This window comes from Neophocaena asiaeorientalis, unplaced genomic scaffold (assembly GCF_003031525.2).
Source record: "Neophocaena asiaeorientalis asiaeorientalis breed wild unplaced genomic scaffold, Neophocaena_asiaeorientalis_V1.1 scaffold131, whole genome shotgun sequence".
NCBI lineage: Eukaryota > Metazoa > Chordata > Mammalia > Artiodactyla > Phocoenidae > Neophocaena > Neophocaena asiaeorientalis.
Genome location: NW_020173201.1, coordinates 1,649,402 through 1,671,810, shown reverse-complemented (window position 1 = coordinate 1,671,810; position 22,409 = coordinate 1,649,402). Strand labels below are relative to the sequence as shown.

At 38.6% G+C, this 22,409-nt stretch overlaps 1 protein-coding gene across 1 annotated transcript in view; it reads left to right on the top strand.

Annotated features, from left to right (window-relative positions):
- Nucleotides 1-21,050, top strand: part of MINPP1 (multiple inositol-polyphosphate phosphatase 1) — a 71,449-nt gene extending 50,399 nt beyond the window's left edge. The window contains exon 5 of the mRNA XM_024744859.1: nt 20,845-21,050. Coding sequence (XP_024600627.1) covers nt 20,845-20,860 — 16 coding nt within the window. The 3' untranslated portion in view covers nt 20,861-21,050. The remainder of the gene's footprint in view (nt 1-20,844) is intronic.
- The last annotated feature ends 1,359 nt before the right edge of the window (nt 21,051-22,409 follow it).

Below are 22,409 nucleotides of genomic sequence, written 5' to 3'. Positions count from 1 at the left end.
TTTTTGTTTTATCTTTTGTTGTTCTTTTAAAATGAAAGTTAATCTTCAGTTTATCTCTTTGGCCATTCTAAACATTTATTTTAGAGTTTTGCCATTCTGTAACATAAAATTAATTTTTTCAGGGATGAATTCATGTTCTCATTGTTGATTTTATTGTTTGTTTCTCTTTTTTAGCGTTAGATTTCTTTTTGTTTGAAGTGTCTTCGGCATACTTGTTTACCAAAGAAGTTGTTTATTTATGTCTTCTTTTTCTCCTTTTCCTCTTTCTCCTTTTTTTCAATCTTTCCTTACCTCTGTTTAATGGTTCTGCAGTGGCTGCAGTCTGAATACTAGCCCCAAACCATGTCTCATAATGATATTTGGGGGTCTCCTGTATCACCAAGCCGTTCCTGGGCATAAGCATTGTCTTTCTGCAGTGTATATGGAACATGTATTTTTATCAGTAGTTGTTATTTTACATCAGGAATCTTGCTGACAAAAAGTATTGCTGATTCCTGAGGCCATTGCCCCCTGTTCCCTGGCCTGCCAAGGCCTACTGCTTTCTCTTAGGCCATGTCTCCTGGAAGTGGCTGTATAGCAGTCTTTTTCATCCTTTGAAATCCCTTGTTTCAACCAGTAAATCATTAATTTCCTATCTCATTTGGAACATATTTAATCCCCATTAAATTTCAGAAGTTAGAGGCCCAGCCGTGTCTGCCCGCTTCCTGGCCAGGAGCATCAGCCCCTCTCACTGCTTCATGTTACTCTCCTGTTTCTGGTTCATGGAATATGTAGTATTTTTATGAGGCCCCTCATATCTTTTCTTTATTTTTGTCTTTATTACTATTAGAGCAGAAGAGGTTTGTCAAAGTGTGGACTTACTGAGTCATTTTGACCAGAAATCCAGTTATATACATATTTTTAATATTGGTAGCTACTTCCTGGGAATTCCCTGGCGGTCCAGGGGTTAGGAGTCCACGTTCTCACTGTTGAGGGCCCTTTAGAACAATTATATATATATAGAAAGTACATATGTATTGGACAATTACTGAACTTCTCTGAACCTCAGTTGATTCATATGTAAAACAGGGCTATTGGACCAAGGTCCTTAAAGTCCATTCCAATTCTAAATTCTGTTGTTTATGTAACCTACAACCTATGATTTGTGTCTGTGTTCAGTCAGCTAATTTGTAGTGTAGGACACTTGAAATTCACATTTTCTGCTTTCTGACTCAGCAGCTGTTTCTGCCATACCTCACAACTATCCTCATTGTAAACACAGCAATCAAGAAATCAAATCCATAGCATGCCACACCCACCCAGTCCAGTCTTCTAACTAGAAAGTTGGGGATTTCTCCAGTTTTTCTTATACTGCTTTCTGGAATTCCAAACAGAAGATCTGATAAGGTTCAGAAGTTGAATCTGTGTGATACAAAAGTTGATTCTTTTTTTTTTTTTGGCCGTGCCGCTTGTCTTGCAGGATCTTAGTTCCCCTTAGTTACCTGACCAGGGATTGAACCCAGGCCCCAGCAGTGAAAGAACCCAGTCATAACCACTGGACCGAGAGGAAATTACCTGGAGCTGATTCTTATGCAAAGAGCAAAGGGCAACAGTTGAGAAAGAAGCTTTTTTGCATAGTTATTATAATCTCAGAAAACTGGGATGTCATCAGTGTAAGCGACATGCCTGATGCAGAACTGGAAGAGAGAACGATCAGAGGGTAGTTCTTAGATCGTGAAAACAGTTAACAATGACCACATCATCAAGGAAGTAGGGCCTGGCCAAAAAAAAAAAAATTACCTGTTGCTTTTTATTTACTAACTAACCCAACTAAAGAGATGGTTTTTAAAAAGCCACAAAACCTGAAACTTTCACGAAACTGATAACATTTTTTTAGCCAATTAAAGAAATTCAGGCTCCTGTTCTGATATGCTAACAGCTAGTTTATAGAGTAATTTACAACACAAGTCTATGGACTATAGGAAGGCTCTATTGTGTTTGAGAACAAAACAAAAGCACTAGACTGAAGTACAGTCTTGTGGTCTAGTGTTATCTCTGCAACTCACTAGCTATGTAACTTGGCAAGGGTCACTTACCTTCTTCACATCTCACCTTTTTATTCACATCTGGAAAATGAAGAGAGTTCCAAAGAGAGTATGTTAGTGATAGAACAAGCAAGAAAACACTTAGATCATGAGGTCTGGAGAGTTTTTTTTTCCCCTCTTTGAATTCTTTTCTTTGTTTTTAAACACAAAGTGACCTAGTTGGTTGAATTAGTTCAATTTCAAACCTCCAAAGTTAAAATATAAGCATGTTAATATAAGTTGATTTAATTTTTAAAGATGGCGGGGATAGGTGAGTAGGAAATTTAAGGAGCAGCTCAAAAAAATCAAGCCCTGTGATGATTTAGAGAAGTCTGTGCTGAGCTCTCCACTGAGTCTCCAGCTCCATTTGGGGACCTGCGTTGGCATAACTGACGGTTGGGATTGGCCTGGAAAGGAAGTTGTCTGGTGGAGCTGCTTTTTCTTGTCTCTAGAACTTGGCCTCACCTCAGCTCATGACACTTGAGTGGATTATTATTGCTCTAGGCTAGTCCTGTATGAAAATCTTCTTGCTTATGATGTAATGCAGGCAAATCACTTCCCAAAGCAAACAAGTACAGGCTATCTACCTGAATCTCTTCTGGCTGGTGCAAGCCACTTTTTCCCCAATTGAGAGCAAAAGCTAATTAGCTAATTTTCTATTTGGGGCCAAATGACAGTCCAGTGACAGAAATGTGAGGTTCGTAGTAACTCGGAACTGAGGGAGAAGTAGTGAGGCTTTTGTGCCTTGAGTTAAAATCTAAAGATGCTTTGTGAGAGCAGAACCCGCTGGGGTCAGCAGGACTACCGCTTTTGACCCCAGTGCTGAAAAAAGTGAAACTAGGAAAAACAACCAAAAACATCGCCTCTTTTGATATCCTCTGTTACCTGCCAGCTCTGGAAGCTTAAACCTGTCTTCTCCTCCCTCTCCTCCCCTCTTTCCTACCCTGCTCTCAGGATGCATGAGGGTGGAGGGCAAAGCCATTAACATGAGGGGAAGGAGTTAAGTGCTGAGAAAGAAGAGGGCAGGTTTGAGGTGCACGGGGTCTAGGGCTTGAATCCTCTTTGTGGTTGTCATTGACTTCTAAACTGGGGTGGATCGGTTTTAGCATCTGGAACAAGTGCCCAGCATATAATAGCGGTTCAACAAAGTAATTGTTGAATGAACTGAACAAGTTAAGTTCTGAGCCAGGTGTGCTTGTTGCTCTTGACTCTTTCTTCTGACTTTTTCTCTCCCTCTGATGGGCTTACCTAGGCCAGGTGTCCTGGGGCTGCGGTGTGTATAGAACATGTATTTTCATCAGTAGTTGTTATTTTACATCAGGAATCTTGCTGACAAAAAAACAATGCTCATTGCAATAAAACTATCACCTTGAAATATCACCATACATAATTCAAACATTCCTGATAATTGGCTTTTAGCACATAAAGTACTTAAACAAATCATATAGTCAACTATTAGGCAAATAATTTAATGATAGAACACGAGAATTTCTTTAAGCACAGTATTTCAAGTTACTCTATTTTTGTCTGGAGTACAGATCTGAAATGGTACAAATTGTACTCAAATACTGAACTATGAATTAATCGGATAGAATCACACATAAAAAAAAATTCTGACTTAAGTTTCTATTCATTACTCCAACCTGCTGAGAAAGCCTGGACCAGGTGAGCGCTAGGTGAGGGACGCATGATCTCTTCAATGTGTTGCTTCTTTGCTGACTTGCTAGTTCTTCCCAAATCCCCTTTTGCATGCTGTTAAAGCAGTCAGATCCAGAGGAACTTGGGTATGGGCTTTGGGAGGAAAGGGCTGCAGGAGCTCTTTTGCTCTTAGGCCCTAGGCCTGCCTCTAGCCATGTGAAAGGGATCCTCCCCAAGGGCCAGCTCAGCTTACTCTATAGTCTGCATGGGGGTTTAGGCCAAAGTCTTATAACATGCATTTTCCTGGCCTGTCTTTTGTGCATTTTGTTTGTTTGTTTGTTTCCTTCAAGAACCTAAGGGGGGAAGGAGGCCAAGAGGAAAGAGGGGGAAGAAGAGAGGCATTTAAAATCCTGAGTCCCTGCCATCCCTTCCTCTGTTTGTAATCTCTGCTCCTTTTAAGTATGATTTACGTTATTCATGGAAATCAGTCTAGAGGAAGCTGTGGTCAGAAGCTGAAACGTTGTCCACCTGCGTGCCAATGTACTGTTCCATTGATTTCAGTCATTCTGACAGGCAAGAAAGGACTAACAGATTGTGTGCTTACCGTGCTAGGCCTTGAACTAAGTCACTCACCTGTAGTCTCACTGACCCTCACAAGAATCTATGAGCTAGATAACTGTTATCATTTCTCTTTCATAAATGAAAATAACGAGGCTCAGAGCGAAGTACCTTGTCCAAGGTCAGGACATGCTAGGTGTGGGAGACAAATTCCAGCAGTCTGACTCTGCAGCCAGTGTTCTTACCTATTATATGTGTCTCCCTCCTCCACCACACATACTGAGGACAGCCAACAGTGCGCTCACGCTGGCCCAGACTAGGGAGAGTTCGCTTCTCGTTCTCAAGATGCTGCCTGCACTGCATGGCTGGTGTCTGGGACTCCACCATTAGACAGACTTCCTTGTGACTTAAAGCTTTGTCTGACACATGAAGTGACACGCCAAACTGCATCAGTCATTTCCTCAGCATGAAAGAATAAATTAGATGTTTTCCTCAGTGGATTGTTTATATCTTTGTGCTTCTGCCAAAGAAGAGTTGCCATTTGAGTCTAGTCATTATTTGTCTTAATAGAAATTATCTAAATTTGAATTTGTCCATCATTCCTAAAACACTTACTGACTAGTATAAATAGCTACCTTTTATAGCACTTACATATCATTTTGGAAAGGGCATCAACCCATCGTTATTCTTATCTGGAATATCTCGGCAAAAGAGCTAAAGGACCTGGATGTGGTCAGATGACTCAGAACCAGAGGGAATGGGTATATTTCTGTTCTCAATGAAGTTGTGCTTTGTTGGCACTAAATATGAGTATCAGTTCACGATGATGAGCAGGTCAGCCAAGGGACAAGAGTACTGTATTTCTTTTCAGTAATCTAATTGGGTGCCTTTGAAAGTCACCGAGTCTGTCCACAAAGGAGGAATGACATAAAGAAGCCCTGTATTCACCACAATTATAATTCATTTTTAAATGACTTTTTAAAAAATCTCTGGAATATATTCAAGGAAATATTTTAAGGAATAACGAAAGTCCTTATATGCCAAGCACATGTATCTTTAGCATATAAAATGACTTCATTTTTCACGCAAAATAGGCTTTTTAAAATGACTGGTTTGAACTTTGCCAAGCTAGAAAGGTGAGGCTAAACTTTGCTTTACTCCTCCCTCCTGCCACTGCAGATATTTATGAATGTTAACTAAATCTGATTCATTCTCAGATGTTCCATTCAAGGTAATGGTGCAACAATACAACTTAAAGCTATGTCAAAGGCTACAGCAAGATAGGGTCGTTTAGAAAAAGTGTAACTGTTAGGGTAGTTCTCAAGTTAAATAGTAACGGTTTTCTTGTCCATGTCCAGATAGGTTAGTTTCTTTATTATTATTACATTAATGCTTTATTTTTGCTGTTGTTGCAAAAATACCCTTAGAAAACTAAGATATTAAAGTCTTGAAAAATGGTTAATGGACACGTCTAATTACTGTATTTCATAAGATTTTTAAAATGCGGAAATCTAGTAGACACATTTTGTATTGTGAATATATATTTAGCTGATGAACTCTAACAGTTCAAATAGAATCATTTACAGCTTATTGAATAAATAAAAGTACCTCCATAAAGACTCGCGTGACATAGATAGGTTAGTTTCTAGTATCCATTTTCTGATGACGTTTTTCACAAACAGCCAGGAGATCCATTGTCTTCCAATCAGTAATCTCATACGTGTTTTAGCAGAGTTTATATAAATTGGATGCCCAGGATTTGGGCTTCAAATTTGGGCATTTACTGAGAATTTACTGAGGCTCCACTTTCATGCTAGGCACTGGGAAAATGACATGGTGCCCATCTCAGGGAACTTATGGCCTTCTTAGGGAGGCAGACCCTTAAGAAGATCATTGCGGTGCGCTGTACAAGTGCTGAGGAGACACATAGAATGATCAGCTCTTCCTGGGAGGATCAGAGAAGCTTCCTCCATGAGGTAACCTCTGAGCTGAGTCAGGAAGGCTGGGTAGCACTCACATGGCGAGAAGGGGCAGATGGGTGCCAAGTCTCAGCATGGTGAAGAGCTGTGTTTTGGGAACTGCAAAGGCATGTCTATTAATCTCATATTATAGAACTCTTGCTTGATTTAGTTCTGGACAAAACAGTTGTAACAATTACTGGTTTTCTTGAGAAAGGTGAAAACAGGGCCTTCGTATTTGAACATATCTAGCTTCAAATCCTGATTCTACCATGTACCAGCTATAATCTTGAGGATATTACTGTCTCTGTCTGAGCATCAGTGTCTTTATTTGTAAAATTAGCATACTTACTTTGTGTATTTTTTAAAGGCTTATGAGAGACAGCACAGGTAAAGACCTATAACAAGTAGGATTGCCAGATGTGGCAAATAGTAATACAGGACACCTAGTTAAATTAGAATTTCATAAAGCAACAGATTTTTTTTGACTAACTACGTTCCAAACATTGCATGGGGCACACTTACGCTAGATAATTATATGTTGTTTATCTGAAATTCACATTTAATGAGGCATCCTGTATTGTTTACCTAATAATAAACTCTAATAAGTGAACTGTAACTCAATAAGTTATTGGCATAATAGGTGTTTTTTATGCTGGGAAGCACTGACTTGGAGGAAACAGGAGGTTTGAAATAAAATGACAGACTCTACATAGTATATAGATGTGGATGCACATATGTGGAGCGGGGGGGAATAGTGGGCAAGGTGGAGGGTTTTGGTTAACATCAGGAAACCAAAAGCTTCTCCAGGATCGGCAAACATATTCTCTTAAGAAAAAAAAAAATTTAAGTTGGTTAACCACCACTACCACAACAAAATCAACAAATTCATGAAGACTGCTCCTTTAAAGACCATGCCAACAGGATCTGAGTTTTGGCACTTTACAACTTCAGGCCTTTCAGCAGACTGGAATGGTAGAGATGTTGGCCTTTTTTCAAGGTATAAAGATAGCTTTGGGGCCCTTAATGTGTCAGACTCTACACTTTTTCTCTTCTCTCTCCTAATAGAACTGCCAGGTCTCAAAGTCCTTGGCTACTGGGCCGGTGGTGCACACTGGACCAGCTAAAAGGTCACAGAGTCTAGCACTTTACAGAGCACTTAGTTGATGTCAGGAACTGGGGCGGGGGGGGGGGAATTCAAAAAGGGGTAAGTCCCCTGCCCTCCAGGAGTCTGTAATTCTATTGTGTCTGGAAAAGAAAAGAAAATTGCAAAATTGAATTTCCTCCTGTAACATGTGTTCTGTGACAGCCAAGTGGGCTTTACCGGTGTATCCCCAGAGCTGAGGGTGGTACCTGACAAACAGTAGAGGCCCCATAAACATTTGGTGAATAAATGAATCAGTGTGGGCTGGATTCACTAAAGAAGGTTTAATGGAGTAGTTTAGTCAGAAATGGGCCTTAGAGGAAGAAGGTCTGGCTGAGCAGAAAATCATTTGCACCGTCACCATAGCAGCTGCCATTTACTATGAACCCGGCACTGAGTGAAGGACTTTATGTGAATTCTGTTCAGATGTTTCCAATAGCCCTTAAAAGTTTAGGTCTGCATGGCCCCAAAGCCCATTTTGCTTCTGCAGATCAGCTTGAATGTTACCTCTTCAGGGAGACTGTCCCTGATCTTTGCTGTCCAAAAGCATTCCTTCCTATTACTCTCTATCTCAGCCCTCTGTCCTTTCAGAGCACTGGCGACACTTCATGTGAATCTATTCAGTATTTTTGGTATATCTTTCTATAGTCTCTGAGGACAGGGGCTATGTCTGTTTTATCACTGGTCTGTTCCTTGCGCCTGCCAGCCAATTCATTCCCTGGCACTTGGTAGACACCCAATAAATATTTATTGAATAAGTACATTTGCATAGAATCATCTCCTTAGTTTAAACAAACAAGCAAACACCTCCAAAAAACTAAGAACAAAAAACATAGCTGACAGGGACTCCAGAGTCTCCGGGTCCAAATGTCCAGGGATGGGCCAAGGCATCTATTTCTTTTCTTTTTCAAAAAAATTCTGTATGTGAATCTGATGCACAGCTAAAGATGAGCGCTCTAGTGAGGGGAGGACGCTCTAAGAAAACGATATGAATTCATGTTAAAATCTGATGGATAAAATTTCCTCCATGCGATCTTTCAAATAAAGCTTCATAGAACTTTCTCTACTCTAAGAAACACGTTGGGCATTACCTTTGGCTCAATATAAACTTGTTTCATACCTAATCACATCCATCCTGTTCTCTCCAACTTTACAAGTGAGAAGATACCAGCATAAGCAACAAATACATTTAAATTAAAATGTATTTTCCATGATTCTTAAACATGAAAAGATGGTCAAGCTCATTCAAAATAAGAGACATGAAAATTATACTGATATCATTTTTCATGTATCAGATGGCAAAAATGCAAAAGTTTGACATTTTATTGGCAGGGCTACAGGGAGACAGCCATTCTGATACGTTGCCGAGAGAATGCAAAATAACCCAGTGAGGGAAGTTTGTCAATATCTGCAATACTATATATGCAAATACCCTTTGTCCCAGTCTAGGAATCTATCCCAAAGGTATACTGACAAAATATAATGACATACATTCAAGATTTTCATTACAACATTGTTTATAATAGCAAAAGAGAAGAAGTAGCACAAATGTCTGTCGGTAGGGGGTTGGTTGAATAAACTGTGGTACATACATATGATGGTCTTTGCAGCCATGAAAAAAAAAATGGGTAAGCTGTGTACATACTGGTATGGAGTAATCCCCAGGGTATTTTTCTTAAGTGGAAAAAAGCACAGTGCAGCACAGTTTTTATAGTGTGATACTTTGTGTGTAAAACAGGAAGAGAAATAGGAATATCTGTAAGCATTTGTTTGTATTTTTTTTAAATGATGAAAGGATAACTCAAAAACTAATAAAATAATTAGCTATGAGGAAAGGAAACTAGACTTTTCTAAATATACCCCATTTAAAATTTTTATTTGTGACTAGGTAAATGTCATAATTAAAAAACAAGATTAAGTCAGAAAGAAAAATACATGATCTCTAAAATTAAAAAACATACACAGACAAAAGAAAACCTAATTGGGTATCAAGGTGGTGACATATTTACTTTAAGAAGAATTATTTCACATTAATAATTTTCACAGTCTTCCACAATATTTTAGGAAATATTCCAAGGGCAAAAAGGACTTTAAAGAAACTTAAATTATGTTCAGTAGCCTTATTGTTAGTGGTTTTATTGGTTTCTCTAAAACACACATATTTAATAACTCTGTCTACTGAGGCCTAAGAATAATGACAACCCAGTAGTAAAGACTAGATTGTGTTCTCCAAATGCCATCTCCCACTAGAAGGAGCCAGAGCACATTGGAGAAATGGCTGATTCCTGGTCTGGGGCAGGAATGTACAAGATGAGCCTGACGTATTTTTTGTACCCAAAGCAAGGAAGTTCTCAAAGACCAATAGGGTCATGTCAAAAGGACTGGAGCCAACCTACACGGGCTTTTAACTGTCAGGAGATGAGACAATTTGGGCACCAAAAAGAATAACTGTAATTGATTGAAACACATTGAACGTAGAAAATTTGAGTTCATAATGATACTTTTAAAACTTCAAAAAATGAAAAACAACATTCACCATTGAAGGTAGTCAGCACACTAACACCATACTTTGAAAATTGGTCATTAAAAAGAAAGAATTAGACGTTTACCTTGCCTTGTACAAACTGCAGTCTTACTTGCAGAGTTACCACGCAAGCCTGGGACTGTCCACTTTTGCAATTCTTCTACATGCAAGAAAAACCCTTCTATGTTTACCTCCCTTTATGGGGGTTTCTGTTATGTACAACCACACTTGATCATAACTGATATAACATATATAAATGAAACTCTACATTTTCTTGACTATTGAGGTTGCTTTCTTCCCAAATAGCTAGAACTCCTTCAATCCTTGCTCACTGTACAGTTCCCTCTGTCAATCCCTTCATTGTAATAATAATTATAGAGCAGGGGTGCATAATATCAGCTTAGAAGAGGAACTGGACAGACTCTTGGTCCACAACAGTAAAACAGACACAATGTCCATGGCAACCTTTCCATGCTGAATGTATCCAGAAGAGAAATAAAAAATATTTTCAGGATGATGATGATGAGAAGAGAAAGATGGTAACGAGAATTTTGTGAAATAGTGACTCGTGTAAAAGTAGATGAAAGACCAAACTCTAGGAGCCATGCTTTGAAAGGACCTGGGGTATCAACTTTAGATTCCACTTAATCAAAAGGCTCTGGGTCAATCCTAGGGTAGAGGATTTCACATATTTTATCTGATTTAATCACCACTGATGTAATCTCAGGTCTATATTTTAGCCATGAGTTTCCCCCTCCTTCATCAAACTCTTATCAATTATAAATAAATGTCAACATTTACCTTTTTTTTTATTATCAGTCTTCTCTGGAAGTGCTAATGAATAGTTAAGGTAGCCAGAAGCAAAACAAGAGAAGCCTGTTGGTAGTAGAAGGAATAATGGAACTCCAAAGATGGCTATGTTCTAATTCCTAAAACCTATTAGGTCATATGGCAAAGGGGAATTAAGGTAGCAGATAGAATTAAGGTTACTAACAAACTGACCTTAAGAGAGAGAGTGTATCCTGGATTATCCAGGTGGGCCCAATATAATCACATGTGTTCTTAAATGTGGAAGAGGAAGGCAGAAGGGAAGGTCAGAGTGATGCAACGTGATGAGAACTTGGCCAACAGTTGTTAGCTTTGAAGATGGAAGAGGGCCGTGTTCCAAGGGATACAGGCGGGCCTTGAGAACCTGGAAAGAGCAGGAAAACAGATTCTCCCTTAGAGCCCCAAGTAGGGACTGCAGCCCTCGTGACACCTTGATTTATCCTGGTGAAACCCATTTCAGACTTCCAGCCTCCAGAACTGTAAGATAATAAATTTGAGTGGTTTTAAGCCACCAAGTTTGTGCTAATTTGTTATAGCAGCAATAGCAAACTAATATACCTGTTTGTGGTCACAAACTGAAAACAAAAATCACTACAAATGATCCAGCAGATCGGGTGCCTCAAAAGTGTGATGACAGAGGAGTTCAGAGCAGTCAATCTGATGGTGGCCTGGTATTTACTGAACCTGATTGTGAAGATGGAATGTGCACTAGCTGGTAACAGCATTGCTGAAGGGTCATTCATTCTTGGCAGAGGACAGAGGGAAAAGGCAAGCAGGTCAAAGGAGTCTAAGAAGCTATTAGAGATACTGGGTATAACTTGCATCCTAGATCCAGGACTTGCTTTGACAAGGAATTACTGTAATAGCTCAAACTTTGGCACCCTTGTTCTTTCTACAACCCACCTTCCTGTCTATGATTTCATCTGTACATGAGAGGTAAAGAATATGTCTTATTTTATGCTTATAGTTTTTCCTCTGTAGGTCAGTTGTTTCTCCTGTATGTAGGGCACTTCAAAATTTTTTGAAAGTAAAAGAAAATTTTAACAGAATATGTCTAGGTGTTCATTTTTTTCTTACTTTTCATGTTCGGATATATAATGGGCTCTTGAATTCCACGAACTGTGATACATCTTCATATCAGCAAAGTTTTCTATTGTTAATTTGTTGCTTATGTTTATTCTGGCTTGTATTTTAGGAATAATTATTATCTTGAATCTCTAGTCTCTGCCGTATATATTTATCACATTTTCACTCTCAGTTTTTTCTTTTTTCTTTTTTTTGACCGCACCACGCGGCATATGGAACTTCCCGGACTAGAGATCAAACCCGTGCCCCCTGCATTGGAAGCACGGAGTCTTAACCACTGGACCAGCAGGGAAGTCCTCAGTTTTTTCTTGTTCCCTTTTTGTTTTTTTTTAAACTTGAGTAACCTTCTCTACTCTACTTCCTCCCACATACATGCCTTCCTCTCAGAAACACTGTCCCCAGTATCCCAAGAGCCACAGAGTTAAGATAACAGATATTCAGGGGGATAGCACTGCTAATGGGTCATTCTGAAGTTACCAGTGCAACATTCACATTTGCGCATGGTAAGGAAAACAAATGCCATAGAGTGAAGCTTGATTAATAGTTATAAAATCAAGGAGTTGAGAGAACACACTGAGAATGAATACTGAATTTCCAGCCAGTAGATCTTTTAGGTAGAAAACAGATGAAAACAATGAACAAATAAACAGATGAAAATCAAACCATTCATAAAAAAAAATTGGTTATCTCTGTTTTTTCTTATGCTTCTTTCTTCTCAAGCTCATTCTCCAAATCACTGCTTCAATTTTCTTTCCTGTCAACGTGTGACTAATTCTGTGATTGTATTTATAACTCTTTTTTTTACAGTAGTCCCGTCCTCTCATACAGCTTTTGATTTCTGATTCCATCTCAGCTAGCTCCTTTTTTAATCTGTTTGTTTTCTTACCCATAGTTCATCTTTTATTTCAAACATCCATAGTTTCCTAAATCTTATCCAGGGTAAAAACCTGATGTTTTCTAAAATTAGTTAAGTTTCCTGTAGGAATATTTTCCAAACACGTTATTCGGAAAACTTCAAATGCCAAATTCTCTGTCATTTATGTTACGTGATGTTTCATAGGCTCCCCCATGACATTTTAAATATTGATTATCCTTGAAAAAGGAGAACTGTATTCAGCCCTGGTGAATGCCTGTAAACATGGGGCAATCGTCAGTGTTAGAATCCTCTGTCTGCATCTTAGACTGGAGGACTGGATGGGCAAACCACCTAGCCCATCTTTCTGTTAGCTTGCTGATTCCATTTTATTCTGAATCTGTTCACTCTAAGGGATAAATCCCCTGGCCCTTACAAGATAGGGCTTCCAGTCTTCAAAACTGATCCCCCCACCCTCTGGGGGCAATCATCTCTAGCAGTCTATAGTTCTGCCCATATTCACCATCCCACGTTTCCCTACTTAGAGCCCTCGGTTATGTCCCCGGGCTTCTCATTCCAGGCTTTACTACATAAACGTTCTTCCTGACATCTGACAGATGGCTGGGCAGCATTTCTAGTTTGTAATGCCACTGTAACTTTTTCATCTCCTCTCTTTGGGTTTGTGAGTATTTTATCGATAATAGGAAATAGGAGAAGGATAATCAGTATTGCTTGGCTTCTGCTCTCTAGAAGCTTTGGTTGAGAATCAGTGGAGACTTTCTTGCTGGGCTTTCAGAAACTTTCCCCACTTTCTAATTTGCCTTTCCTCCCAAATAGGAATCCTGTGCTTCAGATCTCCTGGTTTCTTCCCCCCCTCTCTGAAACACCACCCTTATTCGTAGCCACCCTCTTCATAGTAGTTTCATAAGATGGGCTCCCGCAAAGCTGACTCCAAGATGGAGATGAGGGTGCAGGGGGTTACTAAAGAGAGCTTGAGATCAACACCTATGGAAGGGACACAGGGAAGCAGGATTAAGCAGAAGTTGAACTAAGATGCATTCCCAACGAAGACCTCAGGAGCTCTGGGGATGGAATGGCCCTTTAGATATCCCACATTGGGGCAAGAGGGGCAGGATTTTATATCCTCAAATGATCATTCTTCAGATGTGGTATGTCCTCGGAGAAGACGTGACCTTGGGTGAGGCAGTTTAAATAGGGTTGACAGCTGAAGACATCTTCCAACAGCACTCCCAGCATCTGAGGGAATAAATCCCTCATTCCTGAAGGGGAATCTGGGTACCGTAGCCCAGGGTCTACCTCAGGCAGTCGTTGGTTAACACAGCAATACTCTGGCCTCTCGAGTCTTAAGGAACCGAATTGAAATAACACAGAGTGCCATCTTTCATTGGGTTGATTTAGGTAAAAGGCACGATTATAAACTTCTTGCAATCAATTAGAGTAAGACGACAACCAGATGGCCTTAGATTAGAACCAGAATTGTTTAGAGCACTTCAAGCTAAAAACATTTTTTTTTAATTTTTATGAGGTATAATTGACATATAACATTATATTTGTTTCAGGTTACAACATATGATTCCATATTTGTATATATTGCAAAATGATCACCACAGTCTAGTTTAATATCTATCACCTTACACAGTTACAAAAAATTTTTTTTCTTCTGATGAGAACTTTAAAGATCTACTCTCATAGCAACTTTCCAATATGTAATACAGTGTTATTAACTATATTTATATTATTATAACTATATATGTTTATATTATTTACTAAAGACATGTTTTATGACAATTGTTAAAGAAACTACGGAATACTGTTAGATAAATATAATCCTCCAGTGGTAGGTAGTTAAAACTAATTAGGAGTTGCCTGTTTTGAGAGAAGACCACGAATTAATACAAAGACTCCTGGTTTTGCAAAGAGAATTTATGTTGTCTCTATAATCTCCCTTCCTGTTATACAAGAGCCCAAAAGTAAAATGATCACAAACTTTAAATACCTATGGAAGAGATTTTTGTTTCATTCAACTGTGAAGCGAATCCCCCATTTATATCCTGTCACCTTACAAGTCAGCAAGGCCACATGAATGGAAACTATGACTTAGTTACTTGGTATATGCTTCCTCAGAGACAGTTAATGACTAGAGATCAAAATAATTCAAATCAGGGATTACAAACCACATGCCTGCAGAAGAATGGGAATGGAATGGCGGTGCCTTTGATTGTTCAAGAGAAGCTAGAAATCCAGATTTCTATGTGAAATTTCCAGATTTTTTAGTGTGGGAAATTAATTCAAACTTAAAAAAAAACACCATGTGAGTCAAACAATAAGTGTTATAAGGTGAAATCAGGTATGTAGGCTGCCAGACTGTGACCTCTGAGTTCAGCCTTTCATCAGAATCCTTTTTGGTGAGGTTAATGAAAGTTGCGAAACTAACAGAATGATGCTGTAGTTTATTAAAATAACATTTCCTTCAAAAGCTTTGTTATAATGTTACCTTGGCCCCAGGATGTTGTTGTTTAAATAGACAAACAACATCAAGAACATCACTAATATGCATTAAGATTATAAGTATATATTCCTTTGTATTTGGCAATAGTTCAGGTGAGTAAAAACCTTTAAGGCTTTTGACCAAAGACCATTTTAAAACTCTTAGAGACCAAAAATCTAGTACCTTTTGCTCTTCAAAGTTAATCCTGCCATGGACTCATACTATTTCATATTATCAGTATCTCCTTTTTCCACTGGCAATAACATTTCCCTATTCTTGAGAACCACTCTTCCTTTTTCAGTCATGTGATTCCATTGGGAGCTGCCATGTTTTTGTCTTATGCTGATTTCCTGTTCACTATTAATTGGTCTAGTCCTGAGTGTCTGATGCAAGGCTGATGAATCAGAGTTCCCTGAGAAAAGGAGTCAGGCCTTCTCTGGTGGCAGGAGCTGGCAGAAGCCGTGTGGAAGAAGCTGGTCTGCAATGAGAGAGAAGAAAGCCTAGCCCACCTGCAGAGAAAAGCAGAGCAGGGGGACTTCCCTCGTGGACAGTGGTAAAGAATCCGCCTTCCAATGCAGGGGACATGGGTTCCATCCCTGGTTAGGGAACTAAGATCCCACATGCCTGGGGCAACTAAGCCTGCGAGCCTCAACTAGAGAGCCTGCATGCCGCAAACAGCAGAGCCCACGCGCTCTGGAGCCTGCACACCACAACTAGAGAGAAGCCCACGCATCGCAACGCAAGATCCTTCATGCCGCGCGTGCCACAATGAAGACCCGACGCGGCCAAAAATAAATAAATTTAAAACAAATAATTGTGCTTTCCTTTAAAAACAGAAAAGAAAAGCAGAGCAGCTGATGGGGAAAGAGAGGGAGTCTTGACTGCACTTGTGACCCTGCCTCCAGTTGTTTCTGAGACCTCGCTGCATCCCTACGCTACCTTCAGTCTGATTGTTCACAAAAAGGTGCTCAACAGCACTTGTCACTAGGAATACAAATCAAAACCACAATGAAATACCTCTTCACAAACACTAAGGGGCTCTAATAAAAAGAGAAAGACAATAGCATGTTTACATGAGAATGTGCAGAAATTGGAACCCACAGTGATGGTGGGATTGTAAAATGGTGCAGCCACTTTGGAAAACAGCTTGGAATTTCCTCAAAAAGTTAAACATAGAGTTATCATATGACCCAGCAATTCCACTCCTAGGTATATAACCAAGAAAATTGGAAATGTGTGTCCACACAAAACTTACACATGAACGTTCATAGCAGCAGCCTTCATAATAGCCCAAAAGTGGAAACAACCCAAATATCTATCAATTGGCGAATTGACAAATAAAATGTGATAAATTCATACAATGGAGTCCTAGTCAACTTTGAAAGAATAGCAGCACTTAACCATGCTACAGTGTTTATTAACCTTAAAATCATTATGCTAAGTAAAAGGATCCATTCACAAAAGATCACATATTATATGAATGCACTTATATGAAATGTCCAGAATAGACATATTCATAGAGAAAGATCCAGAAAGAAGATTAGTGGTAGCTAGAGGCTGGAAGGAGGGGAGAGAGGAGAGTGAATGTTTATGAATATGGGGTTTCTTTTGGGGTGGAAAATATGCTAAAGTATTGTGGCAATAATGGGTTCCATAACTCTGAATATACTAAAAACCACTGAATTGTACACTTTAAAAGGATGAATTTTATGTTGTAAGAATTATATCGCAATTAAGCTGTTATAAAAAGCAACTAGGTATAATTGCTTCACAATCATTTTGTCTCTGTTTTTCAGAAAATGACAGTATTTCATTTAACCAGCCTATAAGAAATCTAATAACTAGCAAGAATCAACAAATTCATATAATAAGCATCAGCAGTTACAACGTTTATCACATAGAATGAAGAATGTGGTAGATGAAAGGCTGGGAATATAAAAAGGGGCTTAAAAAGATTTAGAAGGTGGGGTTCAAACAAAGTCCCTGCCCCAGGTGTGGTCTGGTTCAGGAAGGAGGCTCTGTGTCAGGGCCACCTCATCTGGCTCTGTACACGGTTCACTGCACAAGGGCACAAAGCTAATAGGGAAAAAGGGTTGAGCTTGGTCTGTTCTCTGCCCCCAAAGCCACGTGCTCTGATGTACCTCAGGGCGTATCTGTCCAGAGAGGGCACCTTTTCCTAATCTTCACAAAGATGCCATGTTTCCTAGTGACTGCCCTCAATAAAGAATATAATAAAGCAAGGGGCAGGTGGTGACAGACACCAAAGAGGGTGGTCACCAAGTTAAGGAAGTCTTCCTGAAAAAAAGTGAGATTGAATTGGTCAAATAGAGAAAAATAGGTCCAGGGGGAGTGAGGGGGACATTGGAGGCATTGAGAGAGGTGATAGAAGCTAAATGAGGAAGCTGGAATGCACAGAGCATAGTCAGGGGAAGTATGGGGCCCCATCCATCCACTTAGCAAATGCTTACTGATCACCGCTGGGGGCCAGGCAACCCCTGGGGGCCAGGCCCTGCGCTAAGCCCTGGGACCAAAACATAGCTGAGGTACAGCCTCTGACCAAACATCTGCTAGGAGAGAGGAACCAACAGTCACACCACAGTGAGATAAATGCTGACGGTGGAATGTTTAAAAGCTTCTAGGTTCTCTATAAACAGAGAAAGGTTGATCCAGGTAAGGAGTACTTTTTATTCTGCAGATGGTCAGGAGAAAATCCTGCCCAGTGAGTGCAGCAGGAAAAAATTATAACTGGAAGTGCTTTCCTATGTAAATAAAACTGATTAGGAACTCTGCTTGGAACTCTGATGGATGTTAGACCTGGGAAATAGGCTCTCTGAGGCTGATTTATTTGATGGCTATTTAATTGTCCCCAAGCTATCGTCTCAGATCAAATTGGGTATGAAAACACTCTATAAATGGCATATCCTGTGTTTCATTTTTGCTTGAAGAAGTTGATTTTTTAAAAGTTCTTCTTCCAACAAAGACCGTGTGGCCCAGACTCTGAGGTGGAAAAATAGATGACATCTCTATGCAGGGCTGGGGAATGGCAAAGTAGAAATGTTGAAAAGTCAGAGGAATGAGGAATCTAGCAATGAGTCAATTTTTTTTTTCATTATTTATATCCTGGAAGTTTTCAAAAATAAATTTTAACATGTTATGGAAATGTGTGAACATTTAATTCAGCATGAAAGGGAAGGCAAGTGAAGCAAAAATATGGGTGATGAATATGAAGGCTGAATTGATTAAGATGCTTTGGGATGCATGTGGTAAAAATCCATCTAATCTAATTTTAGCCAAAAGGGTGATTGAATGACTCAAGTAGGTAAGAAGTCCAGGAGTGCATCTAGCATCAGGTAAGGCTGAATCCAGGAGCTCAGAAAATGTCACTAAGGCTAAGTCTTTTTTTCTCTTGACTCTTTTTTTCCCTTTCTTCTTCTCTAGTCCTGTCTTTTATTGTATTGACTACATTTCTCTTTTCCACATTTCCCTCTTCTACTGTTTTATATATGTGTGTGCATGTAAGTGGTTACTTTAAAATATTTAAACACATAATTTAATCAGTATCTCTATTCTCCAAGCACAAAAAGACACAACTTACTTTTACTTCTCTCTACACTATTCCTCCCAACTCCCGTGTTACTACTCTCTGAAATTTTGTTTCCAGCTTGTTTTTAAACACATAATTTTAAAAACTTATTCATTTTGATTTAATACTATATTTCTGATGATTTATTTGCTCACTGTGACTTTTTGTACCCTTCCTTTAGATTTACTTTTCTTCTTGCGGGAGTACACCCTAGTATATTTTATTCAAAGAGAATCTTTGGATAGTAAACTTTCCAAATATTCATATGTCTGAAAATGTCTTTATTTTGTCTTTCCACTTGGATAATAATTTGGCTAGATATAGAATTCTGGGTCCAAAATTATTTTCCTTTAGCACATTGACTGCTAACCTCCAGTGTTGCTGATAATCTCATTCTCATTCCTTCCTTGTATTATTATGTCTTTTCCCTCTGATAGCTTTTAGAATGTTCACTTTATCTTGGGTGCTCTGGAATTTTACATGATATACCTAAGAGTGTGTTCTTAATTTATTCTCTTATACACTTGATGGGAATTTTCTATTTAAGGACTCATTTTTTCCCTACAGTTTTGGGATGTTCTTCCTAGTATCTCTTCAGTATTACCTCTTCACTATTTCTTCTATTCTCTGCTTCTGACACTCTATTAAATAGGTATTGGAGGGTTTGGATGTGTCCTCTTCTCTTTGAACTCTTCTTTAACATTTTCATTCTCTTTATTCTGGGAGATAAACTTTGTTTGACCTTCCAGTTTACCCATTCATTCTTCAGCAGTAAAGAAGCTGCTATGAAGCTCATTTTTAAATGTTTTATTTCAACAACTATATTTTCATTTTAACATTTCTAGTTGATTCTAGTTCTAGCATGTTCTAGTTTCAAACTTTCTCTTGTTTTATGGATTTTATTCCTATCTAAATTTGTTTCTTTGAGGATTTTGAGAATATCCTCATTGGGGAGTACCCCCTTCCCACTCCCAGTATTCATTGATACTGAACAATAAAAATATATCTATGAATAGATTAAATTGAAATAAATGTCCTAAGAACTAGAAGCTTCTAAGGGTTGGAGAACCAAGAATATTCTCCTCTCCTCTCTTTCTAGTTTCCATCTTCTCAAAGGATAGCACTTGGGAATGAAATAGAGAGGTTTCTAAAATGAATTTGACCCACTTAGAAATAGTTATAAGAAATTATATTCCCCCAGAGAAGAACTAGGAAGTTATTTTCCTTTTTCTCTTTCCTTTCCAATCTTGATAAAAAGCACAAAGGACACATAAATCAAGATCAAAAGTTTGCAGATGAAATATGACAAGGCAGACTAAGACAACAAACATACAGAATCACAATGACCAGTACTCTTGGCATCCACGAGTTTGCAGTCTGAAGCTTAAAGAGTGACACAAAACCAGTTGCAAGAAGTGAGAGTAAATTGTGTCTTTAACATTTGAAATCTGAGATCAATAATCAGGTAAAACTGTAATTTGGATTTGGAAGAGATTTAGCTTCTCCGCCTTAATAATTCTATTTGAAACCTGAACTTTGCTCGGAGGACTAAGTAATTTGAGTTTCTTAAAGCTACACTGAGAAGCCTTGAGTTTTGCTTAATTGTTTCTCAATATGGAACAAAAAAAAACCATGAAACAACTGGTTTTGATTAGGTGGAGTGAACATTTAGACCTGCTAATGTGGAAACATTCTATTACAGCCCAATAAAACGAACTGTCACTTGGATAATTTCATCATTGCTGATTATATTTCCCATTTCTCCTTTTGCCCCAAACAGTATTTTACTCTTCAAAGTTCATTTTTCTTACAGTTTGACTTGTTCCTTCTTTCAGAGATAAAACATTTAGAAATAATCACTGATAAATATAAATTTGTCTGACAACTTAGAAATATCATGGAGTAGGGTGGAAAACCTCTGAACTATTTAGTTTGCTAGGTGTTTTTTAGCTTATATATTGTTCAAGTAACTTACCTCCTGCGTCACTTTAAAAAAGTAATGCATTTTGCTAACAATAAATTGGCAATTGGCAGAGTTAAATGACAGACCTAAGTAATTTTTGTTGTGTTTCATTTTGTTTTCTATGTGTCTTTTGCAAGAATTGTTCTTTCATGATGTCATGGAAGAGAAAACAAATTTATCAAGAAACTTGGAAGCTTGCTTTGAGTTATAACCAGAACCACTGGAAAACCTGTTTTTACAAGTGGATTTTCATTGTGTTTTGGGGAAACATTTTGTGCCAAATGAATCAGCAAAAACATTTTCTAAATCCTGTTGGAACCACAACCTGAAGTTACTAATGATATTTAAAAATCACATTTTGTTAAGAAATACCTTGTACAATAAAAATGATGGATATATGTTAAATATATTTATAATTTCATCTATTTAAATGAACCACTGTGCTATATAAACTGCTGGTCTTAGGCACCAGGTTAGAACACAGCTTTTCAAAAATTTATTTCAAAGCCTGAGAAAATCAAACATACCCATTATTGAAATCCGTCCTTTTAGTCTGTGAAATGAATTGCTTCATTTGTTTCTACGAGATCCCCTTGTTATCCATTGGCTTTAAATGGATAGACAGTTTTAGAATTTTCCAAAAGTGATCACAGAACTGACTCAAGCCTTCTGAATCTGTTGGACTAGTGGTGTTTTGTGGTCTGGCTCACAAACGTTAAGGTTACTCCAGTCTTCACTAGAACCACAAGCCTTGCCCTTGGCAGATTTAAATATTCAATTCAATTTTTCAAACATGTGCTAGAAGAAGAAGGGAGAAAGGTGATAGGAATAATCCGTGCCCAAGGTCCACAATTACCTCTCACAATACTTTGTTAAAACAGAGTGTCCTTCTGATTTTGGCAACGTGCTGGATTATGCTAATGCCAGATAAAAAACAAATACTCTGGTATCAGATAAATTTCCTAATTACCATTTAGATGGTATAGTCAATATGACTCTCTAAAATACTTGCCTCTCTAAAATGTGTAGGTAGAGAGGGGCTACGTTATTTTTAAAACAAACACACAAGCAAACAAATAAATAAACAAGCTATGGGATTACCATGAGAACCTCAGTAAGCACTCATGTATGAGCATAGTGCTAGATACTTATTAAGCACATAATAATTGGTTAAATACCAGTCCAGTGCCTTATGCTTTATAGGTGATATGAATTAGCTATTGCTGTATAACAAACTATCTCAAAACTCAGTGGGTTAAAACAGTGACCATTTACTGTTGTTCAGGAGTTTATTAATCATCTGAATGGTTCTTTGGTTGTGGATGGACTCACTCATGTATTTGTAGTCAGCTGTGGTGTGCTTGTAGACAGCTTTTCAGATTTTTGGATGAGAGTCAGTAGGGTGCTGGTCTAAGATGGACCTGGATGAAATGAATCAACTCTGCTCCATGTGGCCTCCCATCCTTCAGCAGGTTAGCCTAGGCTTGTTCACATGGCAATCACAGGGCCCCAGGAGATAGATCAGAAGCAGACAAAGCCATTTGGGGCCTAGGCTTTGAACAGATACATCATTGCTTTAACCAAATTCTGTTGTCAAAATTTTTGACAGAGCAAATCACAAAGTCAACCTGTGTTAAAGAAGTTGGGGAAATATTCTCCACCTTTTGGTGGGAGTGACCAAGTTACATTGCAAAGTACATGC